General features: G+C 35.8%; 1 protein-coding gene across 1 annotated transcript in view; it reads right to left on the bottom strand.

The window, feature by feature from the left end:
• The window catches only part of LOC123548916 (sushi, von Willebrand factor type A, EGF and pentraxin domain-containing protein 1-like), a 68,222-nt gene that overhangs the window by 23,352 nt on the left and 27,839 nt on the right, over positions 1 to 17,031 (bottom strand). The window contains exons 17-22 of the mRNA XM_053524099.1: positions 14,327 to 14,497; positions 3,659 to 3,829; positions 3,122 to 3,292; positions 2,591 to 2,758; positions 2,051 to 2,221; positions 450 to 620 (exon numbers count right to left, since the gene is read on the bottom strand). Of these exons, the coding sequence (XP_053380074.1) occupies positions 450 to 620; positions 2,051 to 2,221; positions 2,591 to 2,758; positions 3,122 to 3,292; positions 3,659 to 3,829; positions 14,327 to 14,497 (1,023 nt within the window). The remainder of the gene's footprint in view (positions 1 to 449; positions 621 to 2,050; positions 2,222 to 2,590; positions 2,759 to 3,121; positions 3,293 to 3,658; positions 3,830 to 14,326; positions 14,498 to 17,031) is intronic.

The following is a 17,031-nucleotide window of genomic DNA, read 5'->3' as shown; positions in this document are numbered from 1 at the left end:
TTGTTTAAAGTCTCTCCAGGACTGAAAGTTGTTCCCCGATCTTTATGATTCGCTGCATGATTTGGAAGTGTGCATCATAAAGTTCAAATAAATAAAACTTCAATTCTATAATTTGTATTTTCGCAGTGTTTTTTGTTGTTGTTTTTTTTTTGCGTCTGAAAGAATATAAGAAACTAAACATACATTTAATGCATGTAACAATTTCTGACCAAGATACGTCCAGTCGACATATCATGCCTTTTCTTCAGATGACAGAACATAATAATGTTCGCTTACAAAGGTGTTTACAGTATCTCCAGGACTGAAAGTGTTCCCCGACGTTTATGATACGCTGCATGATTTGTTAGTGAGCAACCTTAAATGCAAATTAATAACATTTGATATTTTATTTGTATTTTCGCAGTGTTTAATTTGTTTGCGTCTAAAAGAATATGATAAACAAAACAAACCTTTAATACATGTAACAATTTCTGACCAAGATCCACCACGTTGACATGTCATTCCTTTTTCGGATGACAGAACATAACCAGGTTGGCAAGCAAAGTTGTTTAAAGTCTCTCCATGACTGAAAGTTTTTCCCCGATCTTTATTATTCGCTGCATGATTTGGAAGTGTGCAACCTATAAGTGCAAATAAATTACACTTCATCTATAATTTGTATTTTCGCAGTGTTTATTTGTTGTTTTTTTGCGTCTGAAAGAGTATAAGAAACCAAACATACATTCAATGCATGTAACAATTTCTGACCAGATCCACCATGCTGACAAATCATTCCTTTTTTGGACGACAAAACATAACCATGTTCGCAATAAAAGTTGTAATAAGTTTCTCTAGGGCTAAAAATTGCTCTGCGATCTTTATGACTTCCTGCATGATTTGGTAGTGTGCAACCTAAAAGTGCAAATAAATAACACTTAATATATTATTTGTATTTTCGCAGTGACTTTTTGCCCCTCAAAGAATATAAGAAACCAAACAAACCTTTAATGCATGTAACAATTTCTGACCAAGTTCCACCATTTGGCTGTCATTCCTTTTTCGGATGACAGAACATAACCAGGTCTGCAAGCAAAGTTGTTTAAAGTCTCTCCAGGACTGAAAGTTGTTCCCCGATCTTTATGATTCGCTGCATGATTTGGAAGTGTGCATAAAAGTCAAATAAATAAAACTTCAATTCTATAATTTGTATTTTCGCAGTGTTTTTTGTTGTTGTTTTTTTTTTGCGTCTGAAAGATATAAGAAACAAACATACATTTAATGCATGTAACAATTTCTGACCAAGATACGTCCAGTCGACATATCATGCCTTTCTTTCAGATGACAGAACATAATAATGTTCGCAATACAAAGTTGTACAGTATCTCCAGGACTGAAAGGTTCCCCGACGTTTATGATACCTGCATGATTTGTAGTGATGCAACCTTAAATGCAAATTAATAACATTTGATATTTTATTTGTATTTTCGCAGTGTTTAATTTTTTGCGTCTAAAAGAATATGATAAACAAAACAAACCTTTAATGCATGTAACAATTTCTGACCAAGATCCACCATGATGACATGTCATTCCTTTTTCGGATGACAGAACATAACCATGTTCGCAAGCAAAGTTGTTTAAAGTCTCTCCATGACTGAAAGTTTTTCCCCGATCTTTATGATTCGCTGCATGATTTGGAAGTGTGCAACCTAAAAGTGCAAATAAATTACACTTTATCTGTAATTTGTATTTTCGCAGTGTTTATTTGTTGTTGTTTTTTTTGCGTCTGAAAGAGTATAAGAAACCAAACATACATTCAATGCATGTAACAATTTCTGACCAGATCCACCATGCTGACATGTCATTCCTTTTTTGGACGACAAAACATAACCATGTTCGCAATAAAAGTTGTAATAAGTTTCTCTAGGGCTAAAAATTGCTCTGCGATCTTTATGACTTCCTGCATGATTTGGTAGTGTGCAACCTAGAAGTGCAAATAGATAACAGTTAATATATTATTTGTATTTTCGCAGTGACTTTTTGCCCCTCAAAGAATATAAGAAACCAAACAAACCTTTAGTGCAAGTAACAATTTCTGACCAAGATCCACCATGTCGGCATGTCATTCCATTTTCGGATGACAGAACATAACCAGGTCTGCAAGCAAAATTGTTTAAAATCTCTCCAGGACTGAAAGTTGTTCCCCGATCTTTATGATTCGCTGCATGATTTGGAAGTGTGCAACCTAAAAGTGCAAATAAATAAAACTCCAATTCTATAATTTGTATTTTCGCAGTGGTTTTTTTTTTTTTTTTGGCGCCTGAAAGAGTATAAGAAACCAAACATACATTTAATGCATGTAACAATTTCTGACCAAGATACGTCCAGTCGACATATCATGCCTTCTTTCCAGATGACTGAGCATAATAATGTTCCCAAACAAAGTTGATAACAGTATCTTCAGGACTGAAAGGGTTCCCCGACGTTTATGACTCGTTGCATGATTTGGAAGTGTGCAACCTTCAATGCAAATTAATAGCATTGATATATTATTTGTATTTTCGCAGTGTTTAATTTTTTTTGCGTCTAAAGAGAATATGATAAACAAACAAACCTTTAATGCATGTAACAATTTCTGACCAAGATCCACCAGTGACATTCATTCCTTTTTCGGATGACAGAACATAACCAGGTTGGCAAGCAAAGTTGTTTAAAGTCTGTCCAGGACTGAAAGTTGTTTCCCGATCTTTATGATTCGCTGCATGATTTGGAAGTGTGCAACCTAAAAGTGCAAATAAATAACACTTGATCTATAATTTGTATTTTCGCAGTGCTTATTTGTTGTTTTTTTTGCGTCTGAAAGACTATAAGAAACCAAACATATATTCAATGCATGTAACAATTTTTGACCAGATCCAACATGTTGACATGTCATTCCTTTTTTTGGACGACGAAACCTAACCATGTTCGCAATAAAAGTTGTAGTAAGTTTCTCCAGGGTTAAAAGTTGCTCTGCGATCTTTATGATTTCCTGCATGATTTGGTAGTGTGCAGCCTAAAAGTGCAAATAAATAACACTTTATATATTATTTGTATTTTCGCAGTGACTTTTTGCCCCTCAAAGAATATAAGAAACCAAACAAACCTTTAGTGCAAGTAACAATTTCTGACCAAGATCCACCATGTCGGCATGTCATTCCATTTTCGGATGACAGAACATAACCAGGTCTGCAAGCAAAGTTGTTTAAAATCTCTCCAGGACTGAAAGTTGTTCCCCGATCCTTATGATTCGCTGCATGATTTGGAAGTGTGCAACCTAAAAGTGCAAATAAATAAAACTCCAATTCTATAATTTGTATTTTCGAAGTGTTTATTTTTTTTTTGGCGCTTGAAAGAATATAAGAAACCAAACATACATTTAATGCATGTAACAATTTCTGATCAAGATACGTCCAGTCGACATATCATGCCTTCTTTCCAGATGACTGAGCATAATAATGTTCCCAAACAAAGTTGATAACAGTATCTCCAGGACTGAAAGGGTTCCCCGACGTTTATGACTCGTTGCATGATTTGGAAGTGTGCAAACTTCAATGCAAATTAATAGCATTTGATATATTATTTGTATTTTCGCAGTGTTTAATTTGTTTGCGTCTAAAAGAATATGATAAACAAAACAAACCTTTAATGCATGTAACAATTTCTGACCAAGAACCACCACGTTGACATGTCATTCCATTTTCGGATGACAGAACATAACCAGGCTGGCAAGCAAAGTTGTTTAAAGTCTGTCCAGGACTGAAAGTTGTTTCCCGATCTTTATTATTCGCTGCATGATTTGGTAGTGTGCAACCTAAAAGTGCAAATAAATAAAACTTAATATATCATTTGTATTTTCGCAGCGTTTATTTGCTTTTTGCGTCTGAAAGAGTATAAGAAACCAAACATATATTCAATGCATGTAACAATTTCTGACCAAGATCCACCATGATGACATGTCATTCCTTTTTCGGATGACAGAACATAACCAGGTTGGCAAGCAAAGTTGTTTAAAATCTCTCCAGGACTGAAAGTTGTTCCCCGATCTTTATGATTCGCTGCATGATTTGGAAGTGTGCAATCTAAAAGTGCAAATAAATAACACTTAATATTTTATTTGTATTTTCGCAGGGATTATTTGGGTCTAAAAATATATCAAACCAAACATACTTTCATGCATGTAACAATTTCTGACCAAAAGTAGTATAGGGGCCTCTTTGGGTCCAGGAGTGCGCATGCACGGCGGTCATCTTGGATCTATAACGTCACGTCAGGTGCACAGCGGCCATCTTGGATTTTAAAAATAGTAACTCATTTGCATTTAAGAAATGAACTCAGTACGCATGCGCGGCGGCCATTTTGAATTATATTTTTAAAATAACATGATCTTTCTATTTTAAGAATGACTTCACAATGTTATGAATAGAAACGATCATTATAAATCTATTTTAAGACTGTCATACTGAAAAGGACTTTTTATTCTATGAATAGAAAATGTCTCCCAGAAGTATACGGAGCTGTCTCGTATACCTATCTAGGGCAGGGTCGCGCACATTGAGGGTCAGGTGCTCAGCCATAGACGGAGAGATAACACGAAAACAAAATATTACATGAAAATCAAATAGAATATTAATTATACTTAACCATATAAGTTCTTCTCAGACCTAACTGAATAATTACATTGTATGGTAAACAAAGAACTTATTAATAATAATCTAAAGTAAAATATGTATCACTTTTTAAATTAAAAACATAAAGCTGTATTTAAGATAGCTACGTCAGAAGTAACGTTAACTGAAAATAAAAGGCTATTTTTTTTGCTTACGATGTTTTCTCCTAGGCGTCCACTATGTAAATGACCATGTTTCTATTTTAACAAGAGGGCATTCAAATTTTAGAATGAACTTTCGACGTCGGTGCAACTATTTTTAGGTACTGTATACTCAAAGCGATGGTCATTAATCGAACAAGTCGTTGATGGTTAAGCTTTGGTATTGATGCGTAAATTTGTACCGGATGAAAAAGTCATTAAATTCTTCATTTGGCACTCAGGCGTGATAGTGCACTTTCTGCCTCTCTGAGTCCATGTGGAAAACTCATTTTCTTTTCCAGAATAGCGCTGAAGCGTGATTATGCACTTTCTGCCTCTCTGAATCCATCTGGAAAACTCATTAAGTTTCCTGACTTGGAATTCGCGCGCGACAAAGTACTCGATGCCTATCGGAGCAAGTATGTGGAAAACACATTAAATTTCCCGACTTGGAACTCGAGTGTTAGTGCCTCTTTCATACCATCAATAATATGATGTTAAAGAAGATTTTAGTAGTTTTCTAAAATATTTGCTAACATTTTCAATGACCATCTAGAGTTTTAGAGCCGGTAAGGTACTTTTTGAGAAGGTTGCTTAAAAATCATCAAAAACAAGATAAAAATAAGGGTCAATTTTTACATTTTGGGTATCAGACATTTTTGAAAAGTATATAGGTGCCAACCGAAGGTCTCGACGAGTACTATAAGCTGGTACACTCAAACCAGAAGTGAAATCAATCATGCGTAAAATGCACATTTTCTGCGCGTTCCTAGACTCGAACCTGCTCAAGTGAGGTATCGTTGGAAAGGTCTTTTCATGATGATTCGGAAAATGTATACGTTGATAATCGTATTTTCAAAAGGGACCGAATAATGAGCAAAAATCACTCAAACGTTAAAACCCGGCTAACTCCTTCATAATTGAACTAAAGCTAGGCATATAGGGTATCAAACGAAAGGTCTCGATAAGTACTATAAGGCAATAAACTTAAATTGGAAGTCAAATAACTCGTCCATAAAATAAGCTTACCTGATCCTTCCACTTTGATATCCAAAATGACAGTGAAAGAATTCACAGGGCGAAGTATAATAAAAAGAGTCAAAGCAACGTTCTGATTAGCCATGCTCTGATTGGCTAGGAATAGGACGCACTCTCACTGGTCACTCAGGGATCACACGCATATAAGTCAAAATTCAATTTGACTATGACAGAAGACGTTACGAGCTAATGCATGAAAAACATTCACTACGTCCACCTCAGCCGCCGCCACCACCAACACCTCCACCACCACAACAACCACCAACGTCACCTCCACCACCACAGCCGCCACCTCCACCGCAACCGTTGCCGCCGCCGCCACCACCACCGCCGCGGCACCCCGCCACCGGCGCTTCAACCACCGCCGCAGTCACTACCGTCTCCGATGTCTTTTTGTCAAAAGCGTAAGAATGTCTAACAAAACTTGTAAGAAGATAAACAGTGTCTTATTGTTAAGGAAAGACATTTTGTCCCTGTTTTAAAAATGAAGCAGTGCTCTGTTTGTCAAGAGTGGTTCTCTAGACGTGCCGTCATGCTGAGACATCAACGTAGTAAGCATAGGAGCAACAACGACTCTGGGAAATATTTACCATCACTACAAATATTGGACACTGCAAGAGAGATGACGTTTCAACATTCATTTTCTATGGTTGTGTCAGGGCCAAGTGGTAGTGGAAAAACTGAATGGACAAGAAATCTGCTATTATCAAATCACATTAGACCTCAGCCTCAGCGTATCATAAATTATGGTGTTTTGGACAATGGCAACCTTTGTATAATGAACTTCAGCGTGAAACTCCAGGGGTCGAATTTGTTCACGGTATTCCAGACTACTTGAACGATTCCCAATACATAAATATTAATCAAAGGAACCTGCTGGTCTTTGACGACTTGATGACTGAAGCTAAATGCGATCAAAGAATTGCTGATCTCTTTACCAAAGGCAGTCACCATAGGAACAAATCAGTCGTATATCTCACCCAAAATTTGTTCCCTCAAGGTAAAGCCTGCAGAGATATCGCTTTGAATACGCAGTATCTAGTGCTATTTAATAACCCTATTGATAGACATCAAGTAGCTACATTGGCAATTTACCCTTTGTTCAAGGGACCTCCTGGTAAACGTAGAAAAGTTGAGATTATAGAAGAGCGATCACGTCGTGAGATATTGGATAAGCGTTTTCAGGATCCTCTCAGGCAATCTACTAAAGAACAATCTAGAGCTAAAGTTAACAACTATACAGAACAAGGGCTCTCTTTTGAAGAAGCTTACCGTCGCACTGCTAATGACAAATTGTCTCAACTAAGAAAGAGACTGAGACAAAATTATGCCCGATTTCTAACTGACTTTTATGAGCTTCAAAACGATCCTACTCAGCAGCAGATTCTACAGTCGGCTAGAAATTATGAAGTCAGCACGAATTGACTGTCAAAGAATCTATTCGGCAAGCCATTGCGCTTAGAAAAGACCTATTTGATGAGTTGTGGCCCGATCAAAAATGCAAAGAAGAATATTCAATGGAGGATAATAATAAGAAAAGTGATGACGATCAAGAATCAGATGATGATGAATGAACGTTGTAAGAAGGATTGACTTGCTTTACATTTCAATACGCCAAAATGGGTTCCATTGAAGTATACGATTATAAACAAGAAAAAAGAGTACCGTATGTACCGAACCCTGAAAAATGGTATCAACACTTCAAAGACTTGAGGGATGGATACATAAGACCAGATCATAAGGGTCGTTTTATAGTAGATAGCGGTGTTCATCTTAGAAATATGGCCGAATTAAAAGAGGAACAAGAAAGGGAAGAAATGAAACAAGAACAAAAAGGGGAAGATCTCCTCGTAGTAAAACTTGAGACACCCGTAGCCCAAGCGGTTGATATTGCTAGGTCGGAAATAAGACGGTCACAAAAGCATCGTGATCTGAAGCGGCATAGGGATAAAACGGACACAACTATGAGTCATGATTTGGACAGCCCACGGCGTAAGAAATCGCGAAAGCATGACCCAAGATACTATGGATTGGAACACCTATACATCTTAAAATGAATAACTATGAGCTCGAGGAAATGTTAAAAGAGTACCCCGTGACAATATGTGCTGCGGATCAACTTCAAATCCGTAGGGGACAATACGTCATTTCAAACAGAGACACGAGCTCAGGAAAACATTGGGTGACCTTTTATTTTCCTAAGAGAGGACCCCACTAGGTAATAGACCAGAGCACTACAAAGTTATTTTGAGCAAGTGTTAAAGAAGCGTTATTGGATGAACTTCAGTCAAATACAGGATACAGATTCAAATAAATGCGGGCTATATTGCGTATATTACATTATTAACCGATGTTTTGGACGAAAAATGAAGGACATTTCAAAACCGTTTGATGTACATTGCAAAGAGTTGAATGATGACTTTATTTTGTCTTATTTTAGTTGATACATGTAGTCTGTATTAGTGATACAATATGTCTTTGTTATTAATAACCTATACATTCGAATTTGAGTTGACATAAATATATGATGAAGCGTTGGTAGCCGTGGTGGTGTACACAAATAAAACAACAAATTTGTTTATTGTATTTTTTTTATTCAACATCGTTTTCACAAAGTGATATCATGCTTTTCAATAAGCGTCTATCGCATTTCTAAATAAAGAATTGCATCAGTGATATCTACAGATTTCGTAAGTAAAATTAAATCATGTTTATTATTCTTCTCTTGGACTGGGAACAAATCGTATTGAAATTCTTGGCCACCACCTCGTATCACATCGTTGACATAAAGCGCTATTTCATCCTACTCAGGAATATAAGTCATCCAGTCACTTTCACTGATCGCCTCAATATTCAAATTCATGTAATGAAAACGAATCATGTCGATCAAAGTGTCTTTAAAAGATATAAAAGTGCTCTTTTGCTTTAACCACTGTTTTATGCATCCGTTGGAAATTTTTGTGCTGTTATTTTGCCAAGAGCCGTTTAATATGGCTCATAGTCCGACATGTAATATAACGGTATGTACGGTCTTTCTACACGGTCGGAAAATATTTTTCCACAGAGATCCAATGGTAACACATCCATCTTTTTTTTTATAAAACTGTCTCTTTAGTCTGTCTTTCATACAAATTTCGTGTAATTGATCAAGACAATTCAGCAACAAGTTCAAGTCAGACAAGCTTTAAAACGCTCTTATCTACCATTTTCTGTTTGCATGATGATCACAGAGCATAGTAAGCACATCTATGTAGATATTTTCGGGTCCTTCAGATTCCGTACTGATGTTACAGCGGCAATAGGAATTTGGTTGCAAACTTTCCAGTTTGGAACAGCTTTGAACCAAACTATCGCATAATTGTCTGACAAGTTCTAATCAGAACGTTGCTTTGACTCTATTTATTATACTTCGCCCTATGAATTCATTCACTGTCATTTTGGATATCAAAGTGGAAGGATCAGGTAAGCTTATTTTACTCACGAGTGATTTGACTTCCAATTTAAATTGATTGCCTTAAAGTACTTATCGAGAACTTTCGTTTGATACCCTACATGCCTAGCTTTAGTTCAGTTATGAAGGAGTTAGCCGGGTTTTAACGTTTGAGTGATTTTTGCTCATTATTCTGTCCCTTTTGAAAATACGATTATCAAAGTATACATTTTCCAAATCATCATGACAAGACCTTTCCAAAGATACCTCACTTGAGCAGATTCGAGTCTAGGAACGCACAGAAAATGTGCATTTTACGCATGATTGATTTCACTTCTGGTTTGAGTGTACCAGCTTATGGTACTCGTCGAGACCTTCGGTTAGATACCCAACATGCCTAGGTTATCTTAAATAATAAAGGCGTGAAGCCGGATGTTTCCGGATCAATGATTCCGGTTTTAACCTCAATATCTTGAAAACGGATACAGATAGACCCATAATAGTACATATTTTCCGAACCTACTTGAAAAGATTTTCTAACGGTACCGGTCCCGAGCCTGTATGATGACTTTGAAATTTAATGAATTCATTTCCGGTTGGCACCTAGGTTATGGTAAAGTGCGCCCTATAGGCTTTTCAAAAATGTCTGATACCCAAAATGTAAAAATTGAACCTTAAACGTCTTATATTTGATGATCTTTAAGCAACCTTCTCAAAAAGTACCTTACCGGTTCTAAAACCCTAGATGGTCATTGAAAATGTTGGAAAATATTTTAGAAAACTATTAAAATCTTCTTTAACATCATATTATTGATGGTATGAAAGAGGCACTAACACTCGAGTTCCAAGTCGGGAAATTTAATGTGTTTTCCCCATACTTGCTCCAGTAGGCATCGAGCACTTTGTCACGCGCGAATTCCAAGTCAGGAAACTTAATGAGTTTTCCACATAGATTCAGGGAGGCAGAATGTGCACTATCACGCTTCAGCGCTATTCCGGACAAGATAATGAGTTTTCCACATGGACTTAGAGAAAGAACACTATCACGCCTGAGTGCCAAATGAAGAATTTAATGACTTTTTCATCCGGTACAAATTTACTCATGAATACCAAAGCTTAACCATCAAAGACTTGTTCGATTATTACCATCGCTTTGAGTATACAGTACCTAAAAATAGTTGCATCGAGTCGAAAGTTCATTCTAAAATCAGACTATGGGCTCATTTGAATGCCCTCTTGTTAAAACAGATACATGGTCATTTACTTAGTGGACGCCTAGGAGGAAAGATCGTAAGCAAAACAGTAGCCTTTTATTTTCAGTTAACGTTACTTCTAACGTAGCTATCTTAAATACAGCTTTATGTTTTTAATTTAAAAAGTGATATATATTTAACTTTAGATTATTATCAATAAGTGCTTTGTTTACCATACAATGTAATTATTCAGTTAGGTCTGAGAAGAACTTATATGGTTAAGTATAATTAATATTCTATTTGATTTTCATGTAATATTTTGTTTTCGTGTTATCTCTCCGTCTATGGCTGAGCACCTGACCCTCAATGTGCGCGACCATGCCCTAGGTAGGTCAGCTCCGTATACTTCTGGGAGACATTTTCTATTCATAGAATATAAAGTCCTTTTCAGTATGACAGTCTTAAAATAGATTTATAATGATCGTTTCTATTTATAACATTGTGAAGTCATTCTTAAAATAGAAAGATGATGTTATTCTTAAAATATAATTAAAAATGGCCGCCGCGCATGAGTACTTAGTTCATTTCTTAAATGCAAATGAGTTTAAAATCCAAGATGGCCGCTGCGCACCTGCTGTGACGTCATAGATTCAAGATGGCCGCCGCGCATGCGCACTCCTGGCCCCAAAGAGGCCCCTATACTACTCAAATATCCCCCACGTTGACATGTCATTCCTTTTTCGGATGACAGAACTTAACCAGGTTGGCAATAAAAGTTGTTAACAGTTTCTCCAGGACTGAAAGTGGTTCCACGACGTTTATGATTCGCTTCATGATTTGAAAGTGTGAAATCTTAAATGCAAATTAATAATATTTGAAATATGTAAATGAATTATCGCACTGTGAAAATAGGTCAGTTAAACACCAAACATCAGGCAATGCATAACTACATTTGACAGCTTAATTAGAAGGTCATTAACTTTTAGCTTGCACAACACTTAACAAAACATCTGACCAATCACTTTACCTTGCCATCATTTATTCTGAATACATTTTGAGTATGAAACATTTCGTTTAATACGATACATCAACATGTTGCATATAAATGGAGGAAATATATGATTAGATCCGCTTAAACATAAGCTTTTGCAGAGTTTTTCTGGTGTGGGACGTCTTTCTTCTAAAGTCATTCTTTAAATCAAGAGGGTCATTCACAAAACTTGGCAACCGCGCGCTTCCGTGACAAGCAAGAAACTTTATAATCCTGTAAAAAGTGATTGAAAACTAACGTACCATTTCGGAGATATTCAATTTTGTATCAGGTGTAGTCATATACACGAAGGAAAATACATGTAGCTATGAAAAGCGACAATAATCTGATATTAGAGCGTACATGATTCTTTATTTATTATTATTCTTTAAAATTATAAGACTACAAAAACGAGCCTGTCGCACTATTTTAGGTAACGACTTTCAAGATTTTGATCAAGCTTTGAAATTACTTAATATTCAAAGATTTGATAAGCGTCTCTTTTTTCCAGAAGGCATGTTTTATGTATAAAGTGTCAACTGGCTTACATCCTTCTTATATAAATGAAATGTTTCTGCAAAAGCCACAAACAAATAACACATCCTTAACATTGCATTCTAATACAAACTTAAATTTTTATATACCAAATACAAAATGTGAAATATTTAAAGGTAGTCTTTTTTACTCAGGGCCAATTGTATGGAATTGTTTGCTAATAGAAATCAAAACCTCATCTCCATTGTCATGTTTTAAATTTAACTGTATAAAATGAATCGATGAATGAATGGATTTTAATGCTAACTACATTTCATGTATTTTTATTTTTATTTTATGCATATATAATTTCTGCTTTGATTTCGGTTAATTATTTGTTACTTACTTACTTACTTACTTTAGGATCTGAAAAGCAGATACTCAGTGAACTGCTTACTTCATGCATTATCAGAGAAAATTGTTTACAGGTTGGTGCGTAAATTTAAAAATGGTCAGACAGTCCTTAAAGTTAGGGCTCCTCCTGGCAGGCCCAAAACAGCAGTGACGTCAAAGAACAATGCTGCTGTAAGACGTCTGACTGATGAAGACGCCTGGTGTACGGTCTACGAGATAGTGATATATATGTCGTGGGAAGAACTCACGAGATTTTCACTTGGTTTTAAGAGAGGTGTGTGCTCGATGAATACCTTACATGTTAACTGAGGAGCGAAAGGCCAACAGGGTCAATGTGCTAAAAGAGACTCTATTTAGATGATCGCAAGATGTCACAGCTCCTAACAGGAGATGAGTCCTGGATATACATCTATGAGCCATGGCGTCGCGTTGACAACAGACAGTTGCTGTGAAAAGTTGACCACGGACCAGTAATTGAAAAAGAGCTAAAAGTGTCAAAAGGGATTTGTTTTTTTATCTCATTTAACTCGAGGGTTACTGTTGTACAAATTCATACATCGTCAGGAAAGTCAGTTACTGGAATGTTTTAACGAGGCAACGTATGAAAGCTGTAAAACGAAAATACAAAAAAAAATGCGTCCAATGACTGGTCTTCGCTGTCTCCAGTTGATCTATAAAAACGCTGTTGCTCACCAAAGTGCCATCTACCAAACGTATCTGAGGGATGAAAAAGCGGTACAAATGAATTATTCCGCTTATTCACCAGACATAAGTCCTTGTGACTTTTTCCTCTTTCCGGGACTGAAAACGATGCTGGCTGGGCGTAAATATTTAAAGAATAAAGCACTTGAGAGTAGTATCATTCAGTTATTTAAAACCATACCAAGGACGACTACTTCTGCAGCGTTCACCTCTTGGATTTCTCGACTGCGGAAGTGCTCGGACCTTAAAAACGAATACTCTGAAGGGATAAAATAAATCTAAACTGTTATTATTTTATGAATAGTCCTCCTAGTGTGGATAATTTGCATTACTTTACATAGTACTGTACAATCTTTTTGTATTACTTTACGTAGTACTGTACAATCTTTTTGTATTACTTTACATAGTACTGTACAATCTTTTTGCATTACTTTACGTAGTACTGTACAATCTTTTTGCATTACTTTACGTAGTACTGTACAATCTTAAAAGACAACCACTTATTTCATAGATAATACTAAAGTAACATTATCAGGAATAGAATTAATCATGATCGTGTGTATATTGTTTATGATTTAAATTCACTGTTTACCTTGTTAACTGTATTATGTACCTTCTTGTTAAATAATATCGCATATTAAGCAATAAATAGTTCAATATATTTTAAAGCTTTTAGTACGTTGTACAGTTTCATGAAATTTGCTTGAAATCTTATAAACCCTTTTGAAATATGTTCTTGAATGTGTGGTCGAGGTTAGAAATTCTGCTAAGTTTATTTGTTCTTGACGTATTATGTTTCCATTTTAAGTTGACTTTCATTGACAGAAATAAGAAACTATAATGATTTTGTTGATAAGATATTCTATTCTTAATTTATTTGTCGATTTTTACGCACGAGATTACAGACAAAACTCTATCTAAAAAAGTTTACGACCTCACATTTATATAGTTCATTAATCTCATTAAAAAAACGTATTGTTGCATATTTACTTAGCCAACTGAACAGGCTTCTGACCGAAACTTCCAATTTAATTTTTCGGCCGCGAAGACAAAAAATCGTCCTGAAAGCAAACATATCTGCATAGTTATATTACGCCCCTCTCTACCAAAGGCAAGACACTGTACTTATGTTATGTCAAATGCAGTGTTCTTTTAATTATTTAAGAAAATGTCTTCTTTACACCTCAGAATCTATATAATCAATGGAATAGTCAACCTACCTTTAATGCATGTAACAATTTGAGACCATGATCCGCCATCCCGACACATCATTCCATTTTGCGATGAAAGAACATAACCACGGTCACATGCAAAGTTGTTTAACGTCGTTCCAGGGCTAGCAATTCTTTGGCCTGTGTAATTTGCAGCGTTTTTTGGCAGTATGCAACCTTCTGTTTAAATAAATAAGAACAAGAATACACATCATATTTACCTAACTGTTTAAGAATCAAAACAACACTATCAAAATGCTACTGTTTCATTCAACATAAGACAGTCCTATAATTTGTATCATTAGTATTATTGTACCAGACTTATATAGCGCCCTTTTTATGATACACACGTTCAAAGGCGCTTTACATAGCGCAAACGCAGCCACACAGGTCCTCTACTAGTACAGAACGATCTGGCCAGAAGAAAGAGTAAGACTAGCTCTGAGAACAGAGAGAGAATTCCTTTTTCAGATACAGGCCTGACCGGCTAACTTAGCTTGGCTCTTTGCGAATAGGCAGTCTGGTTCTTTAACGTGCCCGGTGTATAGCATCGAAACACTGAGAAGAACCGATACAGGCCTCTTAGTTAGGTGGGAGATACTTTATAGCATCTCAGGAATTTCCAATGCTTGGACCGGGTTTCGAACAACCGACCTCTGAATTGACAGCCAAGCGTGTTACCACTAAACCACCAGCCCACATAAACTACTATATGTTTAATTGTAAAGTTTAGAACAAGAGATTAAATAAATCTGCTAGGTTATGGCATCATCCCTCAAAAAATGAATCATATCAATTTGATACAAAATAATAGGATATTAAGATATTTCACATTTTTACACGTTAGTGATTAACAGCTCTGCCTAACAAAATGCTGATCTGTATAATTCTAAAAATTAATTTATTGTCGTAATATATGGTTTTATAAATATAGACGTAAGAGAGTAATAAATAACAAAATCAAAGGCCTGAAGGGCCTGAGAGTCGGCTAATGATTGATGTACTGGTAGTATAGTCTACCAGTTTCAGTTTGGTTTTAGTTTTTTCCCCCAACTGAACAGAGATTTTGTTACAATAGATGAAATGGACATTGAATTGATGCCTAGTAAAACTTTGATTGACATTATACAAGTATTTAAACCCAATATATTTCTCTAAAATTGAAGAGTGGTTCGCAAAAATAAAAATGTTGAAAGTACAAACTACAATTTGACAGGTGACACTAAGATACTGCCCATGACTATAAATATTTTTCCAGTAAACATTTGCCTCCGGCATTACCAAAACAGGCAATTATCGGCTGGTATATATTCGCACATGATAAAATTTGAATATGAAAATTTATATATTGAAATTTATAGCGCGGATTGCCACATACAATTTGTAACGGATGGACGAAAGAACTGTTCAGATATTTTACAGATAAGGGGCCTGGCAATAACCGTGTCACACGCTAGGTATTGTTCAATCATATTATAAGGGATGTGAATTTAAAAAATACTTACTTTTGCGTTTAAGGATATGTAAATGTTGCTGAGTGTCAATATATAGTGTCATGAATGTTTACACTGACAGGAAAATTGCGCATTCGAAACTAAGAGGAGTTACTCGGACTAGCTACCAATTTCGGAAAAGATAACCAATATTAATAAATGCAGTTCTTTTTTAGTTAAAACCATCATTTATTCTATTTCAGACCTGTTAACCCCTTCAAAACCATTTCAGTAGTCCCGCAGTCTATGTACTTTCAATATCCGTTTTGATTCATGTAGACAGACAGGCCCAGACTGGGCTGAAAAAATGTTTGAGCCATTTTTACGTGGTCGGTAGCAGGGTGGGTGTGGGGAGGGGTGTTCCTTCCCGCTTTGAACTGCAGGCAGATTTTGAAATAGGCATTGTGGCAGGTGGTAAAAGGGCAAATGTATCAAACTGTAAAGTGGCAATATGGGGGGAGGGTGTGGGAGGATACCCCCTCCTGCAAGTAGGGTTTGTGGTATCACCACAAGGAAATTTTGAAAATGTAGACCCTTGATACAGCCTTTGGTGCGATTTCTAACTGAAAATTTTATGTTTCAATTTCTAAATATTACCTAGATTCTTTTTAGTATTACAATATTCAAAGTATGAATGACTGTCACTTCATATTTTTACTTTCAGGGCATGCCTCAGCACTAGAATATAAGTCTGATATTGATTCTGTGTATGTATTATAAAAATAAATTCTAGAATCATTTCTGTTACAATAATAGCTATCATGTCTGTTACTTTAATGTTTAAATTTCATAACACAGCTCGATATTTACCCAAAATATTATATCCGGATATGATTACACTTTCTTTTATACTGCCAAAATCTCCAGTTTCAACAATATGTTTTACAAATTGTGATGATATGAAGACAGTTTAGCAGCAATTGGCAGTATCTGACATTGAAGTTTACGGTGAAATTATTTAGATCATTTCATAAAAAAAATTGTTTCGTTTCGTCAAAGCACTCTAACATAGACGATCTACTTTCGATTTCAAAAACTACAAGAAAATACAATTTAATGTTTCGCCGATTTGTTTATTTCTCGCAAAATAAGAATTAATATCATTTTTAATATCAGTAGTAACTAAACAAACCAGTAAGAGCTTCTTCTTCCGATAATTTATCCGTTTACTGACTACAAAATTCAGCCCACGCAGTCGTAGAAGCATTGTTATAAACAGGT

This window comes from Mercenaria mercenaria, chromosome 15 (genome assembly GCF_021730395.1).
Source record: "Mercenaria mercenaria strain notata chromosome 15, MADL_Memer_1, whole genome shotgun sequence".
NCBI classification, from domain to species: domain Eukaryota; kingdom Metazoa; phylum Mollusca; class Bivalvia; order Venerida; family Veneridae; genus Mercenaria; species Mercenaria mercenaria.
The sequence above is the reverse complement of the archived record's forward strand: the minus strand, read 5'-3'. Positions and strand labels throughout refer to the sequence as shown.